The following is an 18,589-nucleotide window of genomic DNA, read 5'->3' as shown; positions in this document are numbered from 1 at the left end:
AGGGTGCAGTTGAGATATATAACAACAGCACCCTCTAGTGGGAAAATTATGTATATTTAAACGTTATTCAGGAGGAGGGGCGTGGGTGCTGGGAACTCCTCAAAACATGATAAAATTGCCCATATGCTCTCCAGAGGTCCCAAGGGACTTCTTAAGCCAAATTTAAAATTTTGAGTGGTGTGTTGCAGTGCTGGGCACACATTTGCACCTCAGGGGGGGGTTGTATGCCAGCAAATGGGCTGCATTTTGCTGACTCCTGTCCCAGTCATTTGAGTGTCATAATGGACCACAAACTGTTTTGTTTTGTCTCCTGCATCTTCAAGAGGCCTGGAGAAAGTTCTTTTTTAAAAAAAGTTCTGTGCAGATTAATTTTGAGCAAACAACAGCAACACTAAATGTTGGCTATACATATATGAAGTTTGAACTATGAATTAAACCTAAGTCCCGCAACAGAAGCACTGTTGTCAGCCAAGGAACTTTTTTCTAGCTGTGCTTGGATTCTGTATTTCCCCGCCCATTACTGAGTTTGTCCTGGCCCATGTATTCTGTCTGGTCAGTGGCAGGATTTTTGAGGCTAAGCTCACAGCTACAGCTTGGAAAATTTGACTGATAAGGGAATTTATAATTAAAATATAGGAGTTGTCACTGGGTGATGTGATTAAATTAGTTTCTGCTCTAATTTTCTTCAGGGTTTTTTTGTTTGTTTGCTTGCTTTTTTGTTTCATTTTGTTTTTCGCAGGGGGAAGAATTAGGATTCAATTGAATCTAGTCTGGGGACTGTCCTGAGACAGTTTTGCATGGCAATAAGAGATCAGAAAACAAACATTTCTGTTGTTATTATGGTAAAAACTAATGTGAGAGGGATTAAATTTATTTGTATTCCAGAAGATTTCATTGCCTTTACTTTCATCTTCTTTTTCAGTAGCTTCATCCCAACAATCAGGAGAAAATTATAATGTGTTTGTTACTGGCATATTATTAATCTTATTCTTTCCCCCAAATGATGAGATTATCCTATGTATATAAATATGTATGAGACATACATCTGTTTGCTTCTTTTCTCCTACTGCTTGTAGGAAAATAAGATGAAGTGTTTTGTTTTTTCCCCAACTGAGCAAAATTAACAGAAATAGGAAAAACTCTCACACACACTACAAAAAAGTGGGAGTAGAAGGTCAATGCTGCTTTGTTGGCTAGATCTTCCTTTTGATTGCCATCTATTTAATGAACACCTGAAGGGAGAACCTGCACACCAAGGCTCTATTCAGATCTTACAAATGCTTCGTTTTATCTCCCTCTATTTTCATGTTCTTCATGGTTTCAAGTGACAGGTCTGCAGAAGAGAAGGCTCGTTTCCTTTTCCCGCATTCTTGCTCATGTGTGGTGGCTACTAGAGATGGGGACGACTCACCATTTTGGTGAGTCATCCTGCTTCGTGAGTTGTCAAAAGTTGACGACTTATGACGCACAAAGTTGTCCCCATGAACCAATGAATAATGAATTTATTTGTCGATTCGGGGTGTTACTAATCCCCTGCCCCCCTGCTGCCACCGCTCTCCCCACTACCACCACCACCACCCCACCATTATGCTGCCAAGTGAATCCTTAAGGGAATTCAGGCTGCCCTTTGCAAAGATGGCAGCTGCAGCTTCCCTACCCTAAATGAAGCCGCAGCTGCCATCTTTGCAAAGAGCAGCCAGTTTCCCTTTCTACAGACCGTGGCTGTGGAGGCCTGATGGAGACCTCGGCAGCGGCAGCAACGATTGCAGTAAGGAGGTGTCGTCGGGGGGCGGGAGGGCTAAAGTAGGAAGGGGTGGGGGTAAACTGTGGGGGTGGGTGACTGTGGGGGGGTGGCCGCCTATTGACCTGTCAATCAGCTGATCAGTGTTCCAGTAGGCAGAATGGAAAACCCATAGAATGGCCTTTTATTCCATTTTGGGGATGAATAAAAATGAGGAAATATTAATCCCTTCATATTCATGGGGATCTCTGGAACCCATGAATGTGAAGGGACAAATATTTAATGAATCAGCTATTTTAGATGAATTTGGTTTTTTTGTTCGTCCCCATGTCTAGTGGCTACACATGAGCAGGAACTCTCCTTTTCAGACCAAGCCCTGAAACCATGAAGAGTGTGATGACCAGCAGGGTGGGGTTAGGCGCTGTCCTTCACCAACTTTGATAGTGCCTGAATAAGGTTCAGCTTAGAATTGTATGTACTTAGACATTCCATTCACACCTTCCACCAAATGTGCATTAGGTGGGAAGGGAGCTGAGGGCATGCTGGTACTGGGGTTGGATGAGAGCTCAGAGGAGGTACTGTTTTGGACAATTCCCGGAATACTGTAATGAGCATGGCCAGTAGCTATGCACATTGAGGCATTCTGAGTATTTTTCAAAAAAAAGTCTCCAAGTCTTGCATTGGGCCTCTAGGCCCTCTATTCCTTCCATTTGTTCATCACAGGATAATTTCTGAGCAGACTTTAGTGTTTGCCAAATGTTGGCTTTACTCATACGTTATTTCAGTTATCCTCACATGTCAATACAAACATAGTCAAGCTACTACACCAGCTTTAAGTGAATCCCAGAGATGTGAGTAGACCAGATTTTATTCTCAGTTCTCTGATGGGGGCTTGTCACATATGTGTATTGCCTCTGTCTCTGGCCGAATAGGAATGGTGAGTTTCAATAGAAGGCAATGTATGGGGGGAAATAGTGCAAATAATTTGGTGACCCTTTCTTTAAGAAGTTGGGAGATGAAATCCAACCAATGGTTAACAGGAGTTTGAAACCTCATCCCCAATGCTGTTTGGCAGTCGCGCTTTTTAAATTCACCCTTGAGAAACAGACAGGCACAGACAACTGGCCAGGAATTTTTGGGACTCTCAGATATATGCACTGTTTATGATATTTTGATGCATATACTGAGAAATACAGATTTTACATTTGTTTAATTTTTTTTAGTGACCCAATACGGGTATACCAGAGATGAGAAACACTGTGTCCTTGGACTGCAGTTTCCAAAATCCACAGCCAGCATACCCCACTACCATGCTGGCTGTGTGTGTTTAGTAGTTGTGCTCTTTAAAAAGATGAGATTATCTTGTTGGTGGTAAGCCCCCGTGTTCAGTAACTTGCTTGCACACATACCTATTAGTTATTTGTGGCTTATCCTAACATTGATGGCACAAAAAAACTTGATTCTCTACCCCTTCCTCCTGAGGATTGATGGATTGATTGATGGATTGATGGATTGATTGATTGATTGATTATTGATTGATTGATTGATTGATTGATTGATTGATTGATTGATTGATTGATTGATTGATTGATTGATTGATTGATTGATTGATTGATTGATTGATTGATTGATTGATTTGGGACCATACTCTTGGCTGCAACTGTCAACAATAATTTCTATTCCCTTTTTTTTTGGTGGTCCATAGAATGCGCCTTTCCCCCTCAGCAACTGTATCCTGGACTGATGTTTCCATTGAGCTATCCATCTTCCCTTTCTTCATAAATCACAGTCAGCTCACACCCTATCAGTGCATACATGAAGAGGGGTTATTAGCTACTTTAATACATATCTGAAAGGAGAAACTCTTTTGAAGTTCTCCATTGCACCTTTTAAAAATTAACCTCCTTAAATAATTAGATGCTTACAAATTTGACAACCCAACTAAAATACCTTGAAATCAGTGGGAATTACTTTCAAGTAACCACAAGCAGAGTCATTATTCATACATAGTGTAAATGACATGTTTGAAGCTTTGAACACTCTGGAAATTCTAATTCCTAAGTCTTGAAATAAGCCTCTTTTTTCACTTCTATGATGCTCATTTCTATATAATTGGTCACTTTTTGCTTGGAATTTATTTTGTTATTTCTTCACTATAGAGCAGTTCAAAAGGCAGTATAATTCACATAAATATCTTGTTAGCATTTCAGTTTGACAGCTCTCAAAAATATTAACAGTCATAATAGGTGCTAGAACATCATATCGAGTAGATTTACAACTTTAGGCAGATAAAGCACTTTCATTAAACAAGTCGAAATAGGGTGCTAGTGACCTTTATTACTCTGCCAATTACTTTTCAAACACAGAGATAAAGACAAAGTTGGTTAAACAGGTCTGACGGCACTTATCTTTTGCCAGAGTTTTTGCAAACCTGTTCTTACCAACCTGTATCTCTTCCTTTAAGAGGTTAAGTGGAAATATTTTCATTCCCATAATCAAAATTTATCTTTCCCTTTCTTCTCTCTACCAGCGCCATTATGGAACACAAGGAGTTGTTGAAAGTTCCTTGGGATTGGCAAATAGGTAAGTGTTCAGGTCACTACATCTGTGGCCCCAGTGTGAAGAAGAAACACAGGTTTGGGACACACTGTAGTGTTCTTGGAGAGGCAGTGTTTGTTCCAATCTTGGGTGGCACTGTGCAAGACCCTGTATCTTATAACTTCACCATAACTGAAGCCATGTACCAAATTAGCTAGTGTAACTTACTTCACATGGATTGCAATAGTCTGTAGCCTGATGCACCAAAGCTTGGTCTGCCCATTCCATTCCTGTGATATAAGTTGCTACGCAGCACAAGGCAACTGAAAGCTGTTTAAAATGTCTGCCAGAATCAGCCTGCCCATGACCTTCCGAGTCCCCCAACTTGCTATTGGGAACTTGACAGGAGGTACCACATGACTCTTTAACCAAGCTCGGAGAAAGCCTTACTGCATAAAGACCCCAGCATTTGCACAACAGATTGTTATGTAAGAGAAGCAGAGCAATGGGATTTCGATATTTGTCCTTTCGGCTCCCCCCTCCATTGCTTCAAACAACACTGACTACAAAGAGCCTTGGCTTCAAACGGTATTGACCACAAATGAATCAATGTGTTTTGAAAACCAAATAACCAGAACTTAGGTATACATGCCCAAGTGCTTGTTAGTATGCATGTCATGTTTATGCTGTCTAGGTTTCATGTTCTTAGAACTGTGGTTCTGACAGTTCCACTTGCATATTATTTTATTATTATCGATTACTGAGACAAGACTGGAGGTCTGGCAGATATTGACTTCTCACCGGAACTGGGAAATAGACAAAAGAGTTATTTGTTTTTCCCCTCACCATCCCGGAATATCAACAGAAGCTTTGACAGATCTTAGGTGCCTCAACCATTCATTCTTGGCAAGGGAGTTCACAGAAGATAAGGGGGACTCTTCCCAAGGCCTCTTTTACTGTTCACACTCAGAAGAGGTAGATGAGTCTCAGGGGCCTGTATAGCATAATACGAACAGTCCTTGGGGTTATCACTGCTGTGGATTTGATAGGAAGGCTGTAGGTGCCAGATGGTGGCCCTGAGCCCCCAGTTTATTGTCTCCCTTTCCTCATCATTGATTTAAAAGTGCCACGATTTTCTGATATGGAATTAAGATGAGATATTATGAAATATTTGTCTAGCAGCTGTTAGTTAGTTAGTTAGTTAGGCATCCTTCAGTCTCGAAAGACTATGGTAGCGTGCTCTGTATGGAGGACTTGGAACAGCGCCTAGTGTGGCTGAGAAGGCCAATTCGAGAGTGACAGTCCCTTCCACACTGAAGACAAATCCAGTCTGTCCCCTGTCCGGCTCCCTGGTTTTGCTGCTTTTGTGACTTCCTCTTTGCCTCGGCCTGCTGGGCAAGGGTCTCTTCAAATTGGGAGAGGCCGTGATGCACTGCCTGCCTCCAGGCTGAACGCTCAGATGTCAGGTTTTCCCATCTGTTGAGGTCTATTCCTAAGGCCTTCAGATCTCGCTTGCAGATGTCCTTGTATCGCAGTTGTGGTCTCCCTCTGGGGCGCTTTCCCTGCACTAATTCTCCATAGAGGAGATCCTTTGGAACCCGACCATCAGCCATTCTCACGACATGCCCGAGCCAACGTAGACGTCGCTGTTTCAGTAATGTGTTCATGCTGAAAATTCCAGCTCGTTCTAGGACTGCTCTGTTTGGAACTTTGTCCTGCCAGGTGATGCCAAAAGTCCGTCGGAGGCAACGCATATGGAAGGTGTTCAGCTTCCTCTCCTGCCGTGCACAAAGGGTCCATGACTCACTGCAGTACAGGAGTGTGCTTAGAACACAGGCTCTATAAACCTGGATCTTCGTATGTGTTGTCAGCTTCTTATTGAGCCATACTCTCTTTGTGAGTCTAGAGAACATAGTGGCTGCTTTGCCAATGCGTTTATCCAGCTCAACATCTAGAGAGAGGGTGTCAGAGATGGTTGAGCCGAGGTACATAAAGTCATGAACAACCAGTCTAGCAGCTGACAAGAAAAAAAAAGGAAAAATGACATTTGGGTAAATGAGTTATTGAAGGGAAGTACTTCTGTATACAAAAAGCTAATTGTTTCAAATAAGAGAAATTAGTAGACAAACAAGGCCTATTTTTTTTCCTCCCAGTAAATCTGTACATAGTTTCACTACTGTGCTGTACCAAATACTCCCTTTTCACACTGGAGAAGCTTATTTTTGGACAAAGTGCTAAATAAATAATTTTCTTTGTAAGAATGGTGATTATGTATGTCATCTACAATAAAGAGATCATTTTATACAGTACATGCAGTGACAGCCTGACTTAAGAATGCAAGACAAGTGCTGGATCTCATAAAACGACAATTTGAACACAAAATGGCTCTTACACTGAGGAGCAGAATAATGTGTTGATAATGCCTCCAACAACTCTGTTAACCTTGCGGAATAAACATAAAAAGCAACAGGTTGAAAAGCTCTGCTTGTCAACCAGTAACAAAGGAAATCCCTGGGCGATGAAGTCATAATAAGCTGTGCTGTACTTTGTTGCTCCCCTTGGGCTTTCACTCATCATTTTCTCTAATTATCCACAAACCTTAATAGAGCAGTGCACATCTGCTCTGAGGCTCCGCCACGAGAAAACTGTAGCAGTTTTATGGTGTAGCTCCAAAAACTAAGCAACAAATCAATAGGAAGCATGGTTGTTCTCTTTCTTCAAGCAAGCAGCGGAGAGTTTTAAGAGCCTTCTGGGGCTCATTCCCCTTTTTAGCAAGAGAGGGGGAAATGATATTTTGTGATATAAATTTACAAATATACTGGCTAAGCTGACAATAACAGAAGGACGTCAGGGTTTTCAGACAGAAATCCTATAGTTTCAATAGTTTTTTTTTTTTAAAAAATCCTTTATCAAGCACCTTTTGTCAAGATTCCTTGAGCAAAGGGAACAACTCAAATAGATTTGGCCAGGGTTCTTAATGCCATCAACTCTGCGGCTGCATTTCTACATCACACAGTACCAAGGATGAGCATAATGAGGCTCTCCAGGTACAGTTGAACAGCAACTCCCATTAGTCGTAGTCAGCATAACTAATGGTGAGGAATGCTGTGACATGTAATCCTAACACCATCTGCAGCACCACGTTGTGTCCATACCTGCAATAAAAATGGTTTAGTGGGAGCTATAAGAGTAAGAACACTTCTTAGTTAATCAAAGACACGGGCCAGAGAGACAGTGGTAAATTTAGAAGCGTAGGCAGTGATCATAACAGTCCTCATAGCAAACCCCCACAGCAAAGAGAGTTCAAAAACATATATCAATACATCATATCAATAAATGAGATCTTTTGGAAAACTAACAGATCTTAATTGCCTATTCAACACCAGACCACATTCCAAATATTTTGCTTTAGAATGATGATAGCTTACAACAGTATGCTGTTCCTGGAAGAATTCATTTTTCTTCCAACTGTTCAGAGACTCTAATTAGTAGAGTCAGGAGGTGCTTGGTTTCTTATTTTGAGTTTTATTTGGACTTCTGAGAAGTGTTATGTATCCCATAGATCACATATTGCAATATTGATAAAAGTGATATTGATATTTTTCAAGCTTGAAAAATATCCAGGAGACACTGAAGAACCCTGTGTGCTTAGCCTTGCTGAATCTTTCCTTTTCTTAGTTTAACAACGTTCCCCAAGGTCAGTATGGTTACAGTAACATCTAGCTTCCAACAGGAAAGGAGCAAATAGAAGAAGTATAGAAAGAATGAAGACATCTTTGCTCTGTATCTTCCCAAGTTGACAGAATGGCAGCCCCACAACACACAGTATTTTTCTCCTATAAGATCTTATTAAAGAATTCCTGATCCTCTTCTCAAAATGTAGAGCGTCTGTCTTTTTCTCTGCAGAAGACATGCCTTTTGAGGCAGGTACTGATTAGTGTTTTGCTTTGTCTCCTGATTCTCACTTCTCCCAGGGTTGCTGTATGTTGGCTTTAGTGCCTGCATGTTTGGCCTCTACAGCTTCATGCCTGTGGTCATTAAGAAAACCAGCGCTACAGCAGTCAACCTTTCCCTGCTTACAGCGGACCTGTACAGCCTTTTCTGTGGATTCTTTCTGTTCTACTACAAGGTAAATAAAGCATACTATATACCTGGATAATGGATTGCGATCTCATCAATGCATTGCTAATGCAGAAAAATCAACAACAGGGGAACAATGATAACATCGCCTTCCTTCAGCATTTGCATGTTTAACGTTGCATTGGACAGCACTAGTCGATCACAGGCAAGACTTATTTTCTAACCTTCATGCTCCTGAGAGAGGTGCACGCTACACTTTCTGACTCTCTGTTCTGTTATGATCAACAGACTGAGGAATGTCTCTGTTCAGTGGCTGAAAGGATCCCAGGATGCATATCGAAGGGATAGGGATAGAAATTAGGCCTCTGCCAAATAATTGGCAGGTTTAATTTTTCGGTCAGGGGTTATCATTTGGATGAGATTGAAACATCCTTAGATGAGTACGCTACCACTTTACAGGAATTTTAAAAAAATAGAGACTCTACATTGAACCATTCCTTTTCTGGCTATTGCCATTTCAGAGCTAAAGATTATCTCTCTATCCTGAACTTGCCCCATTGGTGACTTTAGCCGAGAGAATGTAGTGCAGGGACGAGGAGCTTTTAGCCTGCAGAGGTTCCCCATCCCTCCCTCCAGAGACCCCTGGCCAAACCCCACTTATACAATCCTGCATGCTGTGGACCAGTGGAGAGAGGAGTAGAAATAAGAGGGAGGAGCCCCTACTCATGCTGCCTACCATTCCCAGTGAGACGGGTGGCAGATGAAGCTGGCCATATACTCAGCCAACACTTCCAGGAGCTGGACAAATCTGAAGACAGGACCTTCGAAGCATCACCTAAGTGTGCTTTGCTCCTCCTCCTTCTCCTCTGCATGAGAAGGAAAGTGAGATGGCTTCTCAGCCAAACCAATGGACCAAAAACGCTTTGTCTTTGTGCTTCAGCCTGAGAGCCAGTGAGGTAACAGGGGTCACCATGTTTCCTGGTGTCATCCAGTTCACAAAGAAGAGTCATTGGTGGGGAAGAAGAGAAACCATAAGTAAGCCTATAAAGCAACCAGATTTAGCTACATGATGGTAATGGTAATCACGTATGAAAGCAGGAAAGGGTAGTAAAAATGAATAGGAAACATATCATTTTTTAAAAAATATCAGCAAATTATATTATTCACACAGTATTAGGATATCTCAACCATATTCTCTGCCTATTGGCTTGGTATAGATATACTCACCCATAGTTAGCCATCTTAATACTAATTGAAATCCCAAGGGTGCAGCATGAACATAATATATGGAGAGTCAAGCTGTTTCCCCAGAGACTGTGCATGAGAAAATGTGTTTGCCACCTTGTGAGCAGAAAGGTGGCAAAACTACCTGAGTGCAGATGTAACACTTAACTATGTTCATCAAAAGCCAAGCATTCATATTCTGGTTTTCAGATAACTGTGGTTCAAATGTATAACCATTATCTTCAAACTGTAGAACTAGAAGGACCCTGTGGAGATATGTTTAAGGAAAGGAAGCCATAATTAAGATCTGTGTGAGGTTTTATATGATTATTTCTAGGTTACTTTAGTTGTCAAAACAGAGTAATTGTCAGTTGTAAAACTTGATGTTGTGGATTACAGCTACATTAAGATGAGATCTGCAAGTGATAAATGACACATATATTGAAATGTGTGTCTCCTCAGATCAGAATTCAGCTTCTTACTAATTGGTCAGAAACCTATTGATGTTCACATAAAATTTGTATAACATGCCCCCACCAATTGCAGCTAATTGATGAGCTGCCAGGATGCATCTCAGTCATAAACCCAGTTGTGGACTTGATTGGACAACCAAAATGTGCCCCAGTGCCTCATTAGTTAGTCACAATTAGCTGTAGTTCACAGAAAATTGGAACAATCTATGTAGATTTTATGTGAGCACCAATTGGATTCCAGCCATTTAATTTATATTTATTCAGTCTTCTGATTTGTTTTATTTCTTTCCTTGAATTAACTACTTTAATTTGTTTACATGTTCTACACTTGTTTCTGTTTTCACTCCAGCTGCCCCCCTTTTTTGCTACACTGATCTTCTTTGTTTCATAACAGATTGACCAATGGGCAAACACCTTTTCATGCTGCCTTAGAATCTTTTGAACATTTTAATACTGCTTGCACAAGATAATTTTATAATGCTGTCACGTAACTGCTGTGATTTCCCCCTCTCTGTGCTGCTGCTTTTATCATCCAACAGCTTTATTGCACCTACAGCAATAAATCTCTGGAAATGAAGGAAACTAGATTTACTGAGCTCTACAGCTTTGCAAACTAAATTGTGTGGAGAAGGGACATTCAAAGTGTTTAGCGAGGACTTCACTTTCCTGCATGAATGAGCTGGATCATCTTGAAATACATTTAAAATCGAGCTTCCATCAAGATGTGTGATGTGATCCCCACATTTGGGTATTATAGCCTAGATCTCTATGGAGATGCTGGCAGTAATAAATTGGATATAGACATTGTGACTCACGAGGGCCTTGAATGGACTATTTATAATATAGGAAGTTAATTACATATTTCTATATGAAAGTGTAATTACTTGACACTTTCACTTTGAAATAGGCTTGGATTGAAATGCAAATTTCATTTTTCTTTCTTTCATTAAATGCTCAGATTTTATTAGGTTTGAGCTTATAGGTAGCTGGAATTTTAATCAATAATACCTGACCTTGAAATAAGGCTTCTAATTACCAAAGGCAGCCTATTATCAATCCCCCCCTCCCCAAAAAGAAAAAAATGCAAAGTTATACCTTCACGTCAGCAGTCTAGAGCAGTTTTCCTGGTTTTTTGATAGAACTATTCAGAAAGGCTCCTCAGGGAGAGAATTCACATTTCACCGGCTGTAGTTAGGTGGGTGTTAAATGCCCTGTAGGAGATCCAGCAGTAATACTTAGCATCCCCTGGAGAAAACTTGAGAAGTTGGCAATCTGGACAGTTCAGATAAAGTATTTCTGCCTTTTAGGGATGCATTTTTTAAAAAAATGCAGAAGCCTTTATTTTTCCTTCACAAATCATCACAGTATGAGATATCAATCAATTGCTTCTCAGAACAGAAGGTAAAATGTAGGAAACTGCAAGGAATGTAGTTTCCTTTTGTAATATATGTGTTGGAATGTTTCCTTTCTGAAACTATACTACAGCTGTTTGAAAGAGTGGGTGTATCGCTTTCCATCTGCTCCTAGCCTTTCACATCTCATCCTTTTCTCCACGCATTATTGCTTGTGGCTAAATGCCATCCCATCTGACCGATCTCCTATTATTTTCTAGCTAACTAAAAAGTTTGATTTCTTATGGCTGCATTCTGTGGGATCTTTCAGTTCAAGGATCACATAACTGCAGGATGATCTGGTTTGAGTGCTCAAAGGGAAGTAAAAGTAACACATATTGGTGTGCTAGAATGTACCTTTCTGAGTCACTGAGGAATGGTGACATGTATGCTCTTAACCAGCCCCAGTAAGCTGCTTGCCTGTTTATAGGTGTGACATTTCCCACGTGGCCCCTGCTTGTTTCACCAAAAAAAGAGCTCACGGGGGGGGGGGGGGCAGTATTCCAACACTTCCTTTACTACGCTGCCACCAGTTGATTTCTTTACCAACTATGTTTTCTATGGAGGACTGAGGTCCATTCAGTACTTAACTTTGAATTAAAAACAGGTTTATTGGTTACAAGTTGTTTTAGGAATACTGTAGTTCTTAAGCACATTCTTAAAGTTACACAAAGCGTTCAGTATTTTCCTTTAATCTCTTCTGTCTTAACTGATACAGATAACACTCTGACTATTCACTCTTTAAACTTTCTCTCTGCCTCAAGACCCAAACTATCTACTTTTCTCTTCAAATCTCTCTCTGTATCTGCTCTCTATCTCCATCTTTCCTCTATATCTCCTTCACACTCTGCTAGAGCCCCCCTTCTATATAGCTGGCTCTGCCTCCCAACAGCTCCCTATTGGTTCATGCAAATGAACTGCTGAATATGCGTGACAGGGTGACCGCTACAGCAGGTTATTTCCTCTACTGGAGAGTCATAGAACCATTGAATAATGGAGTTGGAAGGGACCTATAAGGCCACTGAGTCCAACCCTCAGCTCAATACAAGAATCCAAATCAAAGGATATCTGACAAATTGTTGTCTCCTCTTCTTTCAGTGAGATGAGAGAGCCTTAGGGAAATAGGAGGGGAAGATTGAAAGAACTGATGATATGCAAAGTGTATGCAATGTTTGTTGTTGTTGTTGTTGTTCCTGAGAATAAGTGCAAATTGGTAGCCCTGTTGGAAGAAAAAGTAAAAGAACTGGAACAATTGGATCTGAAGCAACAATGTAGCATTGCTGGAAATACACAGATGGGAGAGACTCCTCGAAGTACACCATTAATCTTTCAGGACAAAACTGGATATAAACTGTTGTTCCCCAAAATAGCAATTCTATCAATGGATTTAACAAATTAAACTGCAAGGCCCATAATCTGGTTCTGAACCCTGGGAATACTGGAGGAGGGATTTTATGGGTTTTAACTCTTTGCCCTCCACTGCAGTTCTGGCCCTAATCAAGTCACTATAGCTGCCACTTGCCTCAGGAAAAGACGATCTCATTGGTTTTACTAGGATGTTTTCCTCCAGTGCAAATAACTGGTGTGGGAGTGGCATTAGCACTACAGTGGGTTGGGGAGGGGATAAAACCTCCTGTCCCTAATGGCAGCGTTAAGATCATGCACTATCCTTCCCCATTTCCAGCCCACACATGAAATGGTGGCATCAGACTGGGTAGAAAGGAGGAAGTGGTAAGGACACCAGATTCTCTAAACCCTCCCCACTGTTTGTCTTTCCTCGGGAATGCTGCTTTTTGTTTCCCTAGCAAAATAGACTCCAGGCAAAGTAGACTCTGGCATTATTGGCCAAATATATAGTGTACTGTAACCTACAAGTAGGGGATGTGGTGGGGCTGTGGGCTAAATCACAGAAGCCTCTGTGCTGCAGGGTCAGAAGACTTGCAGTTTAAGATCAAACCCACGTGATGGAGTGAGCTCCCATTGCTTGTCCCAGCTTTTGCCAACCTAGCAGTTCGAAAGCATGTAAAAATGAGAGTAGATAAATAGGGACCACCTTGGTGGGAAGGTAACAGCGTTCCATGTCTAGTCCTGTTGGCCACGTGACCACGGAAACTGTCTATGGACAAATGCTGGCTCTACAGCTTGGAGACAGGGATGAGCACCGTGCCCTAGAGTCAGACACGACTGGACTAAATGCCAAGAGGAACCTTTACCTTTACCTTAACCTACAAACAGCACTATGTCACACAGGATATTTGGCACACTTACCTTTTTTAAAAAAAAAGTCTGACACCATATTTTTCTTTTTCCTTTTTTCCTCCCCACCCCCGTGGATGGGTTTATTCATTTGATTACCTCAGCCATTCTGAAATAGAGCACCTCGTATGCACTGAGTCTTTGTGCCACTTTTTTTGTCCTGATTGGATCTCTCAAAGGATCTGACCTGTGTTTTGTTTTGTTTTGTTTTCCTGAGTTCTTTTGCCCTTAGAATTCTGTCTTGTTTTCAAGGCACTGTTCTTCAGGTGGTTATGAATCACACTTATTTGTTGCTCAGCATTCAGCATGTCTGTGAAATTGTGCTATGTGTGCACATGTTCAGATACGGATGCAAACGAAGGCTTTGAAGTGCTTCTAATCAATTAGAGACCAATTCAGGATAGGGAACGAATCAATCAAACTTCTAGGAGTCAGATTAATTATTGAAAAAAGTAGCTTGTTAGGCAAGGTGATTTAGCTGAGTTTCGTGGCCTCTTCTTTTTGCTTTTGCTTTTTTTGTGAGACACAGATAGCAGTTAAAACTATACCACAGTGTCCTTATGACGACTGTGAAGGAATCTGAGGTAAACCACAGGAGAGGGAAATTGCTGATAAATAAAATGCTTTTAAAGAAGGCATACACAGCTGTACAGGAAAATTAGCACTGAGAAACATTCGTATTATGAGAAGGCAGCTTAGGTTTCTCCAAATCTACATTGTATTTAATTAATGCTGCTTTTCCATTTGTATTTACTATTCAATTGTAAAATAACTTAGAATTTTTATTTGACTTTGTTTTTTTAAATACTGCAAGCAGCCTTGGATCCTTTAGAAAAAGGTGACATATAAAGATTTTAAATAAATAATAAAATAACTAGTAGAGTATATAACTTTTCCTTTATGCTAGTACTTTATGAATATTAACTGCACAGAATATTGAAATACTTGCTAAAATCATTGAAATAAGATGGACTACAAGTATTAATCAACTTTTTTCTTGACAGATATATCTTAATTATATGCCGCCCCGAGTAGGCATTGTCTAGGGGGGCGGGGTAAAAAGCTAATAAATAAATAAATAAATAAATAAATAAATAAATAAATAAATAAATAAATAAATAAATAAATAAATAAATAAATAAATACATACATACATACATACATACATACATACATACATACATACATACATACATACATAAATAAATAAATAAATAAATAATTGCCTGATGGATTTTAAAAAAATTATGACTGAACCTTGAGCCCCTTTACTTAGCTGTGATGAACCACTTATTTAATCTCTGTGGGACTTTCTATCTCTTCCTACCTTGTCCACCTCCTTCAGCTGCTCTGATATCAGTTGTGAGCCCATGTTACCACTCTATCTGTGATTCATTTAACTGTTCTGATGTCAATTAGGATTTTGATCCAAGTTGTTGCATGCATCACGGGGGAAAGGGGAAAACTTACAGGTTTGATACCAAGTTTCAGATTATGCCACAAGATCAAAGAAATGATGGATGACCACAATATCTCCAGCAGAGCCTTTTCTGATAAATTGTATTTTTATGAATATAAATATAGATTTTTAGGCAGGCTTATGATTTATAAGAATGAATTAATAATGACAGTGACATCCTGTCCTTTGACACTAAAATGTGGTATATCAAATCATGCAGATGTAATACTGCATATACCATAGACATAACTTCTGAAAATCAATAGATGATGGATAAAAGTGCTGCAGTTGCTTTTTTGTAGGGTTTTTTTGTCTCCTATCTTTGTCAGAGGGAAAAAACATGAGAGGGATGTCAAAGTAAAACATTACAACTCAAACAATATATTGAAAACTTAAGTATGTATGTCCATCTGTCAATCTTTGCCTCTCTTCTGTGCCTTATATACTTAGAGGACCATATTCTCTGATGCATGTTGCATGCATCAGTTGATTACCACACAAGCAGATCATAGATGAAAGCAAAAAATATCCAGCCCTGTAGAAAAATGTGGGAGTATACGAAGCTGCCATAGGGTAGGTGAGCCTGTCTGATCCTTGTAACTGGAGATGTTAAGGACTGGTTTCAATTAGTAGCACTTAGCAAATGGTAGCACCTTTCCTGTAGAGCTGCAATACTAGAATTCTTAGGATTATTCTGCTCAGTGTCAGGTTCATAATTTATGCTGGAGAATGGAAGACCTTAGGACTGGCATCTATTCTGTTCAGCAAGACGTTGTGCAAATTACAATTCGCATGGACACTGGATCACAGAGGGCTAAACTGAGTGTATTGACTTCCTTCTTGTGGCCCATCATATGTGTATAGTCACTGTTATTTAACAGGATTAAGGGCTGTCATTTTTTTCTTGCCCAAGCTACCACATGGCAGCATTTTTGCATATCCAACGTGCTGTAGTCAGACATCCAACACACTCAGCAGTGTCAAGAAGCCTTCATGAGCCTCATGATTACATTGTTGTTATGTGCCATCAAGCCACTTCCAACCTATGGTGACTCCTATGAATTAGTGACCTCTGAAATGTCCTGTCCTCAACAGGACATTTAAATTCTACCATGTCTGAAATGTTAAACGTTCTTTTCATGTTGATACCATTTTAGGAAGTGGTTCCTTCCCTTGCAAAGCGTGCAAAGCAAAGCTTGCCACTTCCACATCAAGTATTTCTTCTGTTCTCTATGTTGGCTTTCTACAATCCTGGATCTTAACAGTGATCTCAGTTCCCAAGTGTTGTTGTTCATGAAGCCAAACTGGCCCCTGCCAATATGTTAATCGGATGCATGCTACTGTGCAATGCTCAACAGGCTCAGAAGTTATTACCGAAAAGCATTTTAATATGTCTACCTCTTATGATAGGGAGAGTAGCTTGAGGAGTACAGAGGTGCCTTGCCCCCAACCCCAGGCTGCAAGACTATTGGTGAAGTTTAGAAGCACTGTAGCAAAGGCAGCGGAAATGAGGCTGGGGCCCAGTTTCCTTTGAAACCAACGCAAAGGAAGCAGTTGTCTTGAAAGTAGAATTGTGCTTTTAAGCAGCTTTTGGGGGGCACAGCTCTTCTTTAAAACTATGTGTATGTTTCTAGCATGCCATGGTTTGAAAGAGACCTGGAATCTGCTGCCATGCTATGAAATTTCACAAAGGACAAGGTTGTAAAATCAGGTGCCATGCAGGTGAGCTGTGTATTGTTGACTAGGTACGGGGCTTCTGGATGTACCCAAATGGAAAAATACCTCTTTCATTCATTTTCAGAGTCTTTTGTGGCTTTATGATACATGACTTCTGAAATACGAAAGCCTTTGGATTCTGAAAGAGAGGTGAATGAAACAGATTTCTTACATATTTGGTATTTCTCAGTCCCTCCACTTGACCCTTGTATGCAAAATCACCTCATTTAATATTCCAGTGAAAAGTAGAATTGCAAGTCTTGTGAGAAGGGCTATTAGCTGCCAATTAGGATTCAGAGAACATCCTGGAAAGGGGTGGGTAGTATGTTTAATTAATTAAGTTAATTGTGTGCAGTGAAGTAATTTCTGACTTACACAACCATTTATTTCAGGGTTTTCTAGGTGGAGAGTACTCAGAAGTAGTTTGCTATTCCCTTCTTTGGAGGTGTTCTGAGACTTGTGCAGCTTGCCCAAGACAATACAGGCTGACTCTTTGTGATGCACAGTGTGGAAATGATTTCCCGCTCTTTGGCTCCACCTAACTCACTGGACTCTCTAGCCATCACTTAACTCTTTAATAGGTCCTGCAGAACTGGACCCCCTGGCAGGGGTGGGTGATGAATTTCAATCTTTAAGAGAGTCTGAAAATTTTGTTAAGATGTTCACGGTTGCTTCTGAGAGAGCTCCTCTGCCCCTTATATTATTCCTCACTGCCCTGCTACTGGTACTGCTACTTTTCTTCTTCCATTGTAGATTACATTTTTTAAAAAAACAATCTTAGTCCATTCATGAATTACTTTTTAGATTCTTTGAATTTCCTGATTTTTTGGCCTTTTATTTAAATAATTTTGGAGGGACTTCCTCAAATTCCCTTTGTTGTTGCCTGGAATGCCTTCCTGTCCTTGAAGTGGTAGAGGGTAGATCTGGCTCCCCAATCTCCCATATTTGGGGGCTTGGGATATGATTGTATCATCCTTAATATATGTTTGTGGTATTTTATTTTGATGATAATTATTTTTATTTCTCATCTCTACTGTTTCCTGCTGATGAGTTGGTGAGGATGATGAAGATGGTGATGTGATGATAAATATGAACTCTAAAATACTGTTGATCCCCACATGGTCTGTGAATGATTTTTATGTACTCTTGGTTCCTGATTTTGGGAGTAGATTATTGTCTGCTGCCTTTTGTCTCCTTTGTAGGGCTTAATTGTCTCTAGGACCAGAAACCCAAAGGGGGAAAAAACCTCAAATATTAGAGTATTTCCAGATTTATTGAAGGAAATTCTACCCAAAAGAACCCAAAACAAAAAGAGGAGCTCCTTGAAAGGACCTGAAACAAAAGATAACCAAAAGTTTTTCCCCTGGACATCTGTATTGCTGACCCCTGTCCTATGCGATTATCCAGCTTCCAGCTTGATGTGCCTATACTGTGACTATGCAATGGATTCAAACCTCTTTTACGATACTAGTAGGGTTTCTTGGAAAGTCTCCTTCAAGGCTCAGTTCTGGATTTTCTTCAAAATCCGTAGGAAATAGCAAAGCAGTAATTCCTGGTGAACCTTCCTTATTTCTTGCTTCAGCTGATTTATTTAAATCATTCTTGTATTGCTGATTTCACCTTACCAGGATGGTAGTGTTGTCAGCATTTGAGTTATTCTGTCAAAATCTGTCTTTTGAACACAGCTGATTAGATATTTCAATACAGAAAA

At 40.3% G+C, this 18,589-nt stretch overlaps 1 protein-coding gene across 1 annotated transcript in view; it reads left to right on the top strand.

Annotated features, from left to right (window-relative positions):
• Nucleotides 1-18,589, top strand: part of SLC35F1 (solute carrier family 35 member F1) — a 282,097-nt gene that overhangs the window by 250,498 nt on the left and 13,010 nt on the right. The window contains exons 6-7 of the mRNA XM_020802180.3: nt 4,272-4,324; nt 8,254-8,408. Coding sequence (XP_020657839.2) covers nt 4,272-4,324; nt 8,254-8,408 — 208 coding nt within the window. The remainder of the gene's footprint in view (nt 1-4,271; nt 4,325-8,253; nt 8,409-18,589) is intronic.

Source organism: Pogona vitticeps, chromosome 1 (genome assembly GCF_051106095.1).
Source record: "Pogona vitticeps strain Pit_001003342236 chromosome 1, PviZW2.1, whole genome shotgun sequence".
Lineage (NCBI taxonomy): Eukaryota > Metazoa > Chordata > Lepidosauria > Squamata > Agamidae > Pogona > Pogona vitticeps.
Note: the sequence above shows the minus strand (reverse complement) of the source record. Positions and strands in the feature narration are given on the sequence as shown.